At 33.1% G+C, this 12,676-nt stretch overlaps 2 protein-coding genes across 2 annotated transcripts; both read right to left on the reverse strand.

Annotated features, from left to right (window-relative positions):
• Positions 1-1,343: 1,343 nt before the first annotated feature.
• Positions 1,344-3,516, reverse strand: LOC111784063 (probable tyrosine-protein phosphatase At1g05000). The gene is made up of 5 exons (XM_023664887.1): positions 3,191-3,516; positions 2,699-2,792; positions 2,551-2,608; positions 2,398-2,441; positions 1,344-1,703 (listed from the first exon to the last, which is right to left on the reverse strand). The coding sequence occupies exons 1-5, from the start codon at positions 3,337-3,339 to the stop codon at positions 1,446-1,448; spliced, it is 603 nt and encodes a 200-aa protein (XP_023520655.1). The 5' UTR covers positions 3,340-3,516; the 3' UTR covers positions 1,344-1,445.
• A 5,577-nt stretch (positions 3,517-9,093) lies between these two features.
• Positions 9,094-10,487, reverse strand: LOC111784082 (CRIB domain-containing protein RIC4). Its single transcript, XM_023664912.1, has 3 exons — positions 10,323-10,487; positions 10,064-10,195; positions 9,094-9,490 (listed from the first exon to the last, which is right to left on the reverse strand). Exons 1-3 carry the CDS (start codon positions 10,453-10,455, stop codon positions 9,249-9,251), a joined length of 507 nt encoding a protein of 168 aa, XP_023520680.1. The 5' UTR covers positions 10,456-10,487; the 3' UTR covers positions 9,094-9,248.
• Positions 10,488-12,676: the final 2,189 nt, after the last annotated feature.

Here is a 12,676-nt window from a genome sequence, read left to right on the forward strand (position 1 = left end):
GTTTAGAGTTTTATTAGACAAATAATTAAAATAGAGAGTTTAGAACCCGGGCGAAATCTTCCAACTCTTCCTATGTTAAGTGTGTTGAGCAAACATCATACTAATGCATAGCTTACCAATATAGACTCGAGATAATCAAAAAACCGTACTTACGAATTCCAACGAATAAAGATGAATACATAGCATGAATGGTAATCAAATCCAAAAAATTATTTAAGGTAGAGAAGGAGTCTTAGACTATCCTTTCATTCTTTCCACCTTAAGGGATGATTAACAAAAGTGAATATCGAGTGGATTCTTCTCGAAGCTTGAAGGAACGGAATCAAAAAGAGTTTCTTTATGGCGGTAAAGAGAACACTTTGGCCCATTACGTATAATCATCAATCTCACAGTTTTAAACATGTTTGTTAGAGGGAGGTTTCCTCTCTCAAACCGACATGGGATCTCACATTAGCCTCAAGAAACCATTCATATGTCTTTTTAGGATAATTTTTTTTTTCAAATCATCTGGTAAAGATTACTCAAATGGACTGTGAGATGCTTTTCACTAGCACATTTTAAAAATCTTGAGAGAGCCCAAAAAGGAAAGTCCAAAGAAAACATCGAGACTAGCGGTGGGCTAAATAGTATCAGAGAACCCACCGGCAGTCAAAACCAAGAGTCATTTCAATCATAGATATTGTTGAAAGTGAGTAAATAAGAAACCCGACTACCAAGCAAAAAGAGGAGAGGATATTGCTCCATGTGCCCCAATTTCGCAGGATCAAGGTTCAATTTGGTTCCAATTTGGTTCGGTCTCTTTCTTAACCTAATTCAAACAAGAATGAACAAAAATCTCGTCTATATTCCTTATTTTGTAGATCACGTTATTCCATGAAGGTCGAGTGCATTACTATCCCCGATGAAGGCACACTAATTCAAAGGGGGCCGGAAGGAAAGGGCACCACCAAGTGATATCATAACGAGCACCTTGCCCTTAGATAGGGTCTACCAACAACGATAATAGCATCTAAAGTTACATTTATTATTATTATAAAATATCATAGTAGTAAAAACGGAATAATATTTTATGTGCTCTAATCTTAATATTAAGAATAATATTCAACATTAAGTAATAATAATAAAAAAGAATTCACATCAAAGTAATTATAATAAGTCAATATCTAAATTCTCAACAAATAATAAGAATCCATATAGAACTATACATTAAAAAAAACCAACAAATAAAAAAACAGCATATACTATCCCACATATTTATTATTTTTTTCTTTTTCTTTTTTCTATTATATTAATGAAAAAATAAGGGGAAAAAAAGAAAAGAAAAAAGAAAAGAAAAAAATATATGAACTGAGCATCAATGGGGACCCTAAAAATATAGACTTCATGTTTTGACAAGAACTTGATATTATGTGCAATAAGGAAGAAGGTTGATGTTTTTTTCCTCTCTAAACTGATGTTGGTTGGGGTTTCTGCAAATTTTCTTCTCGATAGACCAGCCTCCTCTTGCTTTGGCTGTAACCTTGGTACTGGTATATGATGCTGTAAACACATTGCCTCAGCAAACTGATGTCGAACGTCTCGATGAATTGTAGGTCGGTCGTCCTTGACTTCATGCCTGCGAATCGCTGGTACTCCTCGAACACTGATGTCAAGCACCAGTTCTGAAACTTTCTCAGGCAACCGACCAGCGAGCCTGTTCGATGCTGCAATGGGGAGGATAACACAAAGGGTTTATGAGATTTTGAAAACAACCTCCTTTCTATGTGACTGTGTCAATGAAACTGTCTCTACCCAGAAGGTTACCCGTTGAAGCTCGTTTGGTAATGTTTTTGTTCTCGGGTTTCTATTTTCATGGAAGTATGTATGCAGAGTAGTTCAAAATCATGTTCTTTGTTTTCAAAGTTCGATAGTTAGTGAAGTTTCGATATGTTTAAGCCTCCGAAACACAACCAAGAACATGTCGTTATCAAATGGGACCTTATGATCACAATTTTACCAGGTTCTTTGTTTTCAAAATTCAATAGTTAGAGAAGTTTCTATATGCTTAAGCCCCAAGAATATGGCCAAGAACATGCCGTTATCAAACAAGACCTTATGATTCGCGATTTTACCTGGTTCTTTGTTTTCAAAATTTGATAGTTAAGAGAAGTTTCTATATGCTTAAGCCTCAGAAACATAGCCAAGAACATGACATTATCAAACAGGACTCTACGATTCACAAGTTTACCTTGGTTCTTTGTTTTTAAAATTTGATAGTTAGTAATGTTTCTATATGCTTAAGCCTCAGAAACATAGCCAAGAACATGACATTATTGAACCCGACCTAACGATCTACAAGTTTAGGATATAGGTAGAATTCAATATCAATAAATAGGATGGATAGGATCAGGATAATACCTTTCCACGCTTGCAGTGGATCAAAATGGGATGATTCCTAACATCTGAAAACAAAAGATATAATAACAAACAAATTAAAAAATGTTCTAAGACTCTGTAAAGACGATGATAAACAAGAACAAGAAGATAAACAGAAACCAAAATCCACAATACCAATTAGGATTTTTAGGGCATCCAGAATAGCATCCTTGGGCATTGAAACGAAAGGCTCCTGCAATCCAAGATATTACTACTGATTATAGCCAGCAAATTCATATGCAACTCAATCAAGCCATTAGTAGAACAACAACACAGTAAGTACCTTTTTTCCTTCGATTTTGAATTGAAAAAGCTTGATGTTATTGGCTCTAAGAAACTCCAAATTCTCCTCTGGATAGGGTTCTGGACACAGATAGCTGAATCAAGAAGGCAATCGGAATCAGATTCAATCGAGAGAGAACACAATAATCTGTCTCTTGTTTCAATCAAAGAACCAAAAAATTCATCTCATTCTATTCAAAGAAACCAATCCCCCAATCTTCATCAGAAACCAACAAACTCAACACAAATCTCTTCAAATTCATCTCAAATCTTTAATTAACCAACAAAATCGCCTATAAACAAATTCGACCTCACAACCAAACCAAATGGGGGAAAAAAAGAAAACAATAATCCAGAACATCATATAGCAATGACAACATAACAAAACAAACCAGAAACAGAAAAAAAAAANTATGCATAAGAACAACAAAACTAAGAATCGCAAAATCAAGAGAACGAAAAAGAACCGAATGAAAGGATTAGTGATACGAACATGATGGAGCGAAGGTTGAGATTCTTGAGGAAGGGGAAATTAGCCGGCTGAGGGAAACCGGATCGGAAAATGCCATCCTCAACCATGGAGAAGTTGGAAGGAGGAAGAAGAACATCATCGACATCGTTTTCTTCCACTTCAAGCCTCATTATGGTGAACAGGAAATTGATTGAAGAACAGAAAAAATTGCAGAGAATCGGAGAAGAAGGAAAGAAACAGGAAAAATCTTGGAAAACTTAGCTACCAGTGAGAATGGAAAAATCTAATGTATATATATATAGAAAAAATCTCATGCATTCAAACGCAGGTTTAGAGAGAGAGAGAGAGAGTCCTATGAGGAAGTGGAAAGGGAAACGGAGGCGTTCTTGGCTTTTAGAGAGAGAGAGGGAGGAAGGGGAGGAAGATACGGCGTCGTTTCCATGCAATTTGATTCTTGATTTTTATTTGTTTATTTATTTTTTGGATAATTGAATTTGGTTGCATCATTAGTATAGGTTAGTATAGGTTGAAATGTATTTGCATAATAAACTATAGGGTAGAATAAAACATTGGTTACTTTTCCTTTATTCANCTATTTTTGGAATTTCTATTTTTGGCAATTTTTTTTTTCTGTTTTCCTATTTTTTTCGCTTAAATATATATATTAATATTATTATTTTATCTTGCTCTCATTCAAATATGGTCTCAGTCTAATTTAAAACAAAATAAATAAATATAAAGAAGTAAAAATTATAATGGGAATATTTTATTTTATATAAATAATAATACGATTGATTTTATTTTTAAGAGAGGAGGTAATTAAATTTTAATTTTTTATATTATAAAAAGATATTTAAAATAATAAAATTGAAGCCGGAAAGAGTGGAGAATCAATCAAAAAAGTGAAAAGGATAATGGAATTTATGTCGTTTTTTTCTCTCTTTTATTATTTATTAAAAATTATGAAATAAATAATAAAAAAAACGATTTCATTGGACCAAGTTGTGGACTTTTCTAACTATTTTATTTTTTTATTTTTATATTCCATTAATTTGGATTTAAAATTTGGACTAAAATGCATTATTTTTTATTTATTTATGCGAATGATTAATTAAATTTATTTATTTATTTTGCAAAAAGTAGATATCTTAATCAAAATTGAATTAAAAAATTTGTATTTATATTAATTTTCTTTTATTTTAAGATTTAGTTTGATAATGTATTTATTTATTTTTAGTTTTTATATCTTTTTTAAAAAATAAAGCCTATTTATTTATTCCTTTACAATCTACTTTCCAAAGTTAAATTTTAAATCATACCCAAATTTAAAAACTAATGAAATTTCGAAAAATATGTTTATTTTTTAATAATAGAAGTGATTTTTTTTAAAAAAAATTAAACCAGAAAAATCAGAAATATAACTGTCTAAATCATTGATTTTTTAAGACTAAATTAATAAAAATATTATTGAAATTAGCAAAAAATACCCTTTAACTATAAAAAAAATTCAAAATATCGTTAGAATTTTAAAAAATAAAATAAAATAAAATAAGAAGCCGTTTTAAACTTTTTTTTAAAAACTTCAAAAATATATTTAATTAGTATCATGTTTCAAAAATACTCATAAATTTTTTAAAATAACATTAAAAGTTTGTAGATCATTTGACAAGGTGTTCGATAAATAGTTTTCATTTATATATTAATGATAAGAAATTTTTTATTTTTTATTTTTATAAATGTAAAAAATATTAACGCTCCTTTTAAAATTTTATGGGTATTTATTTAAATTTAAATATTTTATTATTTTTTATTAATAAATGAATCCATTATTATTTTTAATGAAGAGTCTAAATCCAAAGGGCGTGCTGTGATGTTGACCGAGTCGTTGGATTTGGATGCGAAGTTTCCTAAAGTCACGTGACCCAATGGATTCATTTATCAAAATATATTAATATTTATAGCCACCATTTCGGATTCTCCTCTCTTTTACATATTTTTAAGTTAATAATTTTTATTTTATTTTCGAACACATGTTTGAAAGCGATTTTAAAATGGTCGGTCCAAAATTACTCTAAAACGTATTTTTAATCATATTAAATAATATTTTAAATATAATAATAATTTAAAAATCACTTTCGAGCGTATCTTATATGAGCTAAGTGACCTGATCGTAGAGCGTTTTTTTGATTCTACAATAAAAAAGGCTACCCAATTAATAATAAAAACAAAAATAAAATCTACTCGTTTATCTATATTTTATTATCTCTCATCTATTTTCTCGATCATGGAGCGTTTATTTTCTCGTGGAAAAATATTATTGGACCAAAACAAAAATTTTCCCACCAACCCAATAAAAAAAAAGTGATATTTATATTATTCTTTTTAAAATTTAATTTCATTAATTTTCGATTTTAATTTCGATGCTTTAAAGTGAAAAATATGTATATATGGTAAATAAAACAATTAAAAGATTACTAAAATAAAATTAAAAAATAAANGATCTCACAATTCACCCACCTTCAGGGCTCAACATCCTTGCTGGCCCTCGTTTCTCTCTCCAATCGATGTGGAATCTCACATTCCACAGTCCACCCCCCTTTGGGTCTAGCGTCCTTGCTGGCACACCGCCTGGTGTCCACCCCCTTTAGGGCTCAGCTTCCTTACTGGCACACCGCCTGGTATCCACCTCCTTCGGGGCTCAGCTTCCTCACCGACACACTGCCTGGTGTCTAGCTATGATACCATTTATAATAACTCAAGTCTACCATTAGCAGATATTATCCTCTTTGAGCTTCTCCTCAAGGCTTTTAAAACACATCTACTAGGTAGAAGTTTCCACTACCTTATAAAGAATGCTTTGTTCCCCTCTCCAACCGATGTGGGATCTCACAATCCACCCCTTTCAAGCCCAACGAGAACCAATGTGGGATCGCACAACAATCAACTCGAGGGTAGAGAAAGTCAGTGAATTATTCTACCATATGTATAATAAATAATTGAAGTAGATTCAAAGCGTTCGTACCAAATCGAGACAGACCATTCAATTATTTGATTAAATATTACCGTTCAAACCTAATCCATCGACAATTTCTAACGTTGTATAGAATGACATAATCATTCTACATCGGAGGACAATGATTTGGACATAAAGTCTATTCCACAAACTTTCTAACATATAAACAGACAGATATTATTTTGAGAACATGTCGATGGGATAAGGTTGGTATGGCGGCCAAGTAAGAATGGACAAGTGAGCTGATGCTGGCAAATACTCGTGGAAATAACACACACAACTTCGAAAATTCTCCTGCCTTTCAAGACCAGTCAACACCAATCCTCGTATTATCCTAATGTTTTTTTTTTTTNAAAATAAAATTAAAAAATAAAAATAAAAAAAGGTTTAAAGTCAAAATGAGCTTATTAATAAAGTGAAATAAATTTTAAAAATCACATATTACACGTGGAAATAAATTAGTCAAGCCAAGTGGAAGAAATTTTTTAAAAGATTTTCATTTTAAATTTTCAAAAAGGAAATCAAATTTAAGATTTTCAAGTGATTTTTCTATGGCCCTTTTGTCTCTTCTATCCCAATTTTTTGAAAGTTAGGAATTACGGGTATATACGGACTCGATTGGAGAAATCTTTTGGACCAATTATGTATTTTAAATTGGTTGGATTAGTGACCCGAGCAGTTTGAACAAAGTTCACGATCCAAACCTTTATGTTCTGGGTTGGGATGTTTTATATATATATATATATATATATATATATATATATANCGAGAACCAATGTGGGATCGCACAACAATCAACTCGAGGGTAGAGAAAGTCAGTGAATTATTCTACCATATGTATAATAAATAATTGAAGTAGATTCAAAGCGTTCGTACCAAATCGAGACAGACCATTCAATTATTTGATTAAATATTACCGTTCAAACCTAATCCATCGACAATTTCTAACGTTGTATAGAATGACATAATCATTCTACATCGGAGGACAATGATTTGGACATAAAGTCTATTCCACAAACTTTCTAACATATAAACAGACAGATATTATTTTGAGAACATGTCGATGGGATAAGGTTGGTATGGCGGCCAAGTAAGAATGGACAAGTGAGCTGATGCTGGCAAATACTCGTGGAAATAACACACACAACTTCGAAAATTCTCCTGCCTTTCAAGACCAGTCAACACCAATCCTCGTATTATCCTAATGTTTTTTTTTTTTTCCTTTTTTTAATGTTTTGTTTTTGGTTCTTCGGTTCTCGTTTACTTTTAACTTTATGAGTTGAATTCAACGGGAGCGGATGATAAAATTAAGAATGAAGAGTAACGGATGGTTTTTTATTTTCAAACGACTTATGCCTTCCTGACATTTAGATCAGGATTCGAAATCTAGATTTGGTACCTGATGACTTTGACATTCCCTTGTATACCCTACGACATGGTTGCATAACGTACTTTTCGCTTTCAAGAGTAAAGAGACTATCTCCATAGACCAACACGAGTCCTTGCTTACATGCATCTCAGAAAATTTCAAGGACACCCAACATAGAATTGGTCCAAGTAAAGCGCGTTTAACCATGAAGTTCCTATAATTGAGCTACCGAAAGATAGATACTAACTTTCATTTCTTTAAATTTTTCTTAGTCATTCTATTATCACGATCTGTCTCATTTAGATATGGTCTCTGTTTATTTATGTATCTCTCTCATTTAGATGTGGTCTCGATTTATTTATGTACCTCTTTTTTACTCGGGTGTCACATTAATACATAAAACCTACCTTAACCATAAGTTGAATTGATCTAATGTATCGACGAAATTCATTTAACGAGGTTCGTGACGTGCATGGAGACTTTTTGGACCCATTCTTGGGAATTGAAATTGAAAAGTATAAGGTTACAAAAATAAGAAAAGTGGTAAAGAAGGGTCAAAGGAAGTGGCCTAGAACACGTGAGCACTCACATGAGTTACATAATTATTTTAGCTCAATTATTTTAAGGATTTTTTTATTTATTTTTATTTATGATAAAGTCATGATATTCTATTTATATGAGTTACATAATTAGACGAAAAGATATAGGCTCAAACAGCCACCCGAAGGCACGTTCGATCGAAAGTACTTGGGTCACTTTGGCCTCGACCCTAGCCAACATGGGCATTAGAAAGTACTTGGGTCACTTTGGCCTCGACCCTAGCCAACATGGGTATTTGATCATTTCGACTAAATCTTAGCTTGTCTAGGACATATTTGGGCGTGGAGTGTGACAAGGTGAGGCAGACCCACGGTACCTTTGTCATTATTAATGACTTTAATGGCTAATTTCCCAATAACTCAATGGGTAATTATCGCAAAATTATCTATCACTAAAGACATTGATGACTAATCACTCTATAAAAACGTTCCTGGGTTGGATTAGATTACTTTTATTCTTAGTTCAATTGTTGGAGTTAATAAATTAACCCAAGTAACATTTATTAAATAATGAATTCAAATTTTTTTTGGTTGGGTTGTTATTTACTTATTCTAATAAAAGTAAAATTCTAAAGAGTAAAACATCTTTTATTTATTTTTAAATATTTAATTAAAATTCACAACCTATTTTTAATATATATTTTTAAAAATTATTTTTAAGAGTAGTCGGATAATAAATAAATAAATAAATATATATATATATATATTAATGAATTGTCTTTTAAGATCACAAATCTTAACTAACTTAACTAACACTTCAAGCAAGGTAATAACTATACCTAAGATTTGGATTAAAATTAAAACTATGATGAATTTTTAGGTTTTTTTTTTTTTTTTTTTTTTTTTTTNACAACTTTCTATCGTCACACGACGATGGAGTTTATCCCTCCGTAAACTGACCAGCCTACCACCTTCTATATCTGTTGAGCCTCAAACCGATTGAAAATCTGAATTTGACGCTTGATCCATTACATTAACGCCCCAACATTCCTTACAACAATTATAAACGAATAAGCCACGTAACATGTCGAGTTATTTTATAGATAAGAAATTATACATCGAATCAACACGAGCTTTTTTAACATACGTTTTTGGTTTTCAAATAGAATGAGGTAGAACATTAGGGTTTGAAAGATGATGATCGAGTTCGAGTTCGGTCCAAGAACGAGAAGAGGGAAGAGAGAAGAGGCCGGAAGCTAGAAGAGTTTCCCAATCTATGAAGGGATTGTTGGGGTCATCTGATATTGTGGTGGCATCGCAACCGATGTGGGTCAAATGCTTCACATCTGTGGGACATCCTACTTCCATTTCTTCCATTTCTTCCATCTCCTCTTTGTACACTTCCCAAAATAATATCATTACCAAAAAAAAAAAAAAAACAAAAAAATAATTAGAATTTAGAAATAATGACGAGATAATTTAGAAAAAACTCGATGATTCATAAAACTCGAGCAACCCAATTCATTTCGTAGGGTTTGGGTTGGGTCTGGAACTTATTTGTGAGATTTCACGTCGGTTGGAGAGGGGAACGAAGCATATGTTGTAAGGGCGTGGACACTTCTCTCTAACAGACATGTTTTAAAACCATGAGACTCATGACTATATGTAACGAGCTAAAGTGGACAATATCTGCTAGTGGTAGGCTTGGATCACGTTCAAATAAATGAAAATTTTATAGATTGGGTTGGTTAGGGTTCTCGTAAAACTAAGCTGGGTTGAATTGAATCGACCCGAATTTATTGTTTCATTTTAAAATATACATTTTTGCTTACGAAGAACCAACCCAACAATTGGGTTGATCTAAGAAAAATGTCTAAACTCGAGCAGACCCAACTGACCCACGAACCTTCCGAATAACACGGAGAAGTAAATATTTTAATTTCTTTTTTCAATTAAAAAAAAATAGAACTCACCAAATAATTGAGAGAAATTCTTGAAACCTTTGTAAAGCCTATGAAATCCAACTCCTATATTAGGCTTTGCAAGTGGTGTGAATCTCTGTGAGTTCTTCAAACTTTCTTCTAATACCATTTCATCTTTCTCACCTTCAATACAAAACCCATACAAAAATTAGCCATTCGATCGATTCACGAAAAACTCGAACGGGATAAGATATCAAACAAGCTCGTAATAACCAGCGAAGAACGAAAGAGAGAGAGTTCGAGAAAGGACTTGATCGAGGAGACGAATTAGGGTCGGTGGGTTTGGATGTTGCATTACGTTGAATCCCCACGGCCACGCTTGACTCGGAGATGCATCCGATCGAGAAAGGAAGAAGAACAAATCTCTCCATTTTACGTCTCATTGTTGTTCATCGAAAGAACCCTAGAATTGGTTTGATATAATGGGAAGTGGCTTTGATATCAAGCTACAATCATTTTTACGTATACAAATCTCAAAGGCTTAGCTACAAAGAAACCAAAAAAAACATAAAGGTTTGAATGACCTAATTGAATTTAGGGTTTGTTAATTTGAGTTGATGGGTGTGTTTGGACGTGAAAACCCTAGAAGCATTTAGTAAGGTTTCTATTTCTTACCTAAATAACAAACCCAACATCTCTAATAATTTTGTTGTTTCCTATGTTAATGGGTTTGTTGGATGTCTAAGGTTCTACACACTTTGATGTCTTTGAGGTTGCTCGGTTGCTCGGTTGCTCGGTTGTTGGTTGAGAATCACTTTTCGTTTCTTAACTTTTACACAAGTAACAATTTAGTCTTTGAACTTTGATTTGTATCGACTTAGTATTTATACTTTCTATTTCTATTTTGTAGTAGATATTGTATGCTTTGACCCGTTATACGTATTGTCGTCAGCTTCACTGTTTTGAAACGCGTCTACTGTAGAGGTTTCTACAGATTTATAAGAATGTTTCGTTTCCCTCTCCAATCATGTGGGATCTCACCATCTTTGAGCATGCTTCGTTCCCCTTGGGGGCCCAGCGTCCTCGTTGGCACATTATCTAGTATCCGCCTGTGATACCATTTGTAAAAACCCAAAGAGGATAGCTCCTCTTTGGGACAATATCTATGGAGAGAGGAACAAAGCATTTCTTATAAGTACGTGGAAACCTTTCTCTAGAAAACGCGTTTTAAAACTTTGACGGGAAGCCCAAAAGAAAAAACCCAGAAGGGAAAACCCAAAGAGAACAGATCCTCTTTGGGACAATATCTATGGAGAGGGGAACAAAGCATTTCTTATAAGTACGTGGAAACCTTTCTCTAGTAAACGCGTTTTAAAACCTTGAAGGGAAGCCTAGAAGAGAAAACCCAGAAGAGAAAACCCAAAGAGGACAGCTCCTCTTTGGGACAATATCTATGGAGAGGGGAACGAAACATTCCTTATAAGTACGTGGAAATCTTTCTCTCGTAGACACGTCCAGGAGGAAAAACCCAAAGAGGACAATATCTACTAGTGGTGAGCTGGGATTGTTACTTACATCGTAGTCTATAAACTTAAATTTTGTGACGATTTAGTCCTTGTGGTGAAAGCTGCTCGTATCCTTTAACACGGGTGTTTCGTGTAAGCATGTGAGTTCACTTACCACTCTTACCAAACAAGTCACCAATTCTTTAAGAAACTCATTTCATAATCTTGTAGCTTTGGTGTTCCCTTTGAGCATTTTTGCCTTTTCCCCTTTGCTTAATTTGGACTCTAAGTGCATTCCAAGCAATGTGTAGTGGAAAGAATCTAAACCCTTTTGAGAAAGAGAGAGTTTGAATGTGTTTAACCTAATCCACTTTTTACCTTTGCTAAAACTTTGTTTTTGTTTAACATAATTTGTTCATTAAGCAAGCAACCTCATAATTAGCTTAATTAATCCTCCACTTGTTAATTAGTTACAACCCGAACCGCTTTATGCTCCAATTTTAGAGGAAAACGACGCACTTTTACACAAATCGATCGATACAGCAACATTCCTAATGGTGTCGTATAAGCTATCGTATACGATGAAAAGGGTTTATCAACTTATCAAAAATACTCTTAATTTCTCTACTTCGACATTTCTTCTTGACCATTTGCAGAAATAGACGGGTTCAAAAAACTCAATAACCCAAAAAATTCGATCACCCAACCGAACCAACCTGTTCAAGTTGGGTTAGGTTGAGTTGGATTCAAATAAATGAACAACCCAAAAATTTATGGAACTACGAGAACAATTTGATTGAGTTCATTATTTAACGTGAGTTATTTGAATTGAAAAAATTGACGTTCGGGTTAAAAAATATATAAATCAGACGCAACCTAATCCACGAACACATAGAACATTACTCAATAGGCATCTTTAAACACATGGGCCATTGAAAATCAGACTTAATTCGTGAGAAATGATCCAACAAGAACATAGCCCAATAAGAAAATGGATCAGTTGCCTTATTTTTATTTTTAAGAATAAAAAATAATATCTTAACCGTTGAACTATATTCACGTGATCGAAACAGATAAGTGTTGGCTAGAGTATAAGAGGCTTGACGTCATCTCCACCTTTATTTGGGTTATCACCCACAATCTACTTAGGGTTCGAGTT

The sequence above is a fragment of the Cucurbita pepo genome, unplaced genomic scaffold, assembly GCF_002806865.2.
Source record: "Cucurbita pepo subsp. pepo cultivar mu-cu-16 unplaced genomic scaffold, ASM280686v2 Cp4.1_scaffold000150, whole genome shotgun sequence".
NCBI lineage: Eukaryota > Viridiplantae > Streptophyta > Magnoliopsida > Cucurbitales > Cucurbitaceae > Cucurbita > Cucurbita pepo.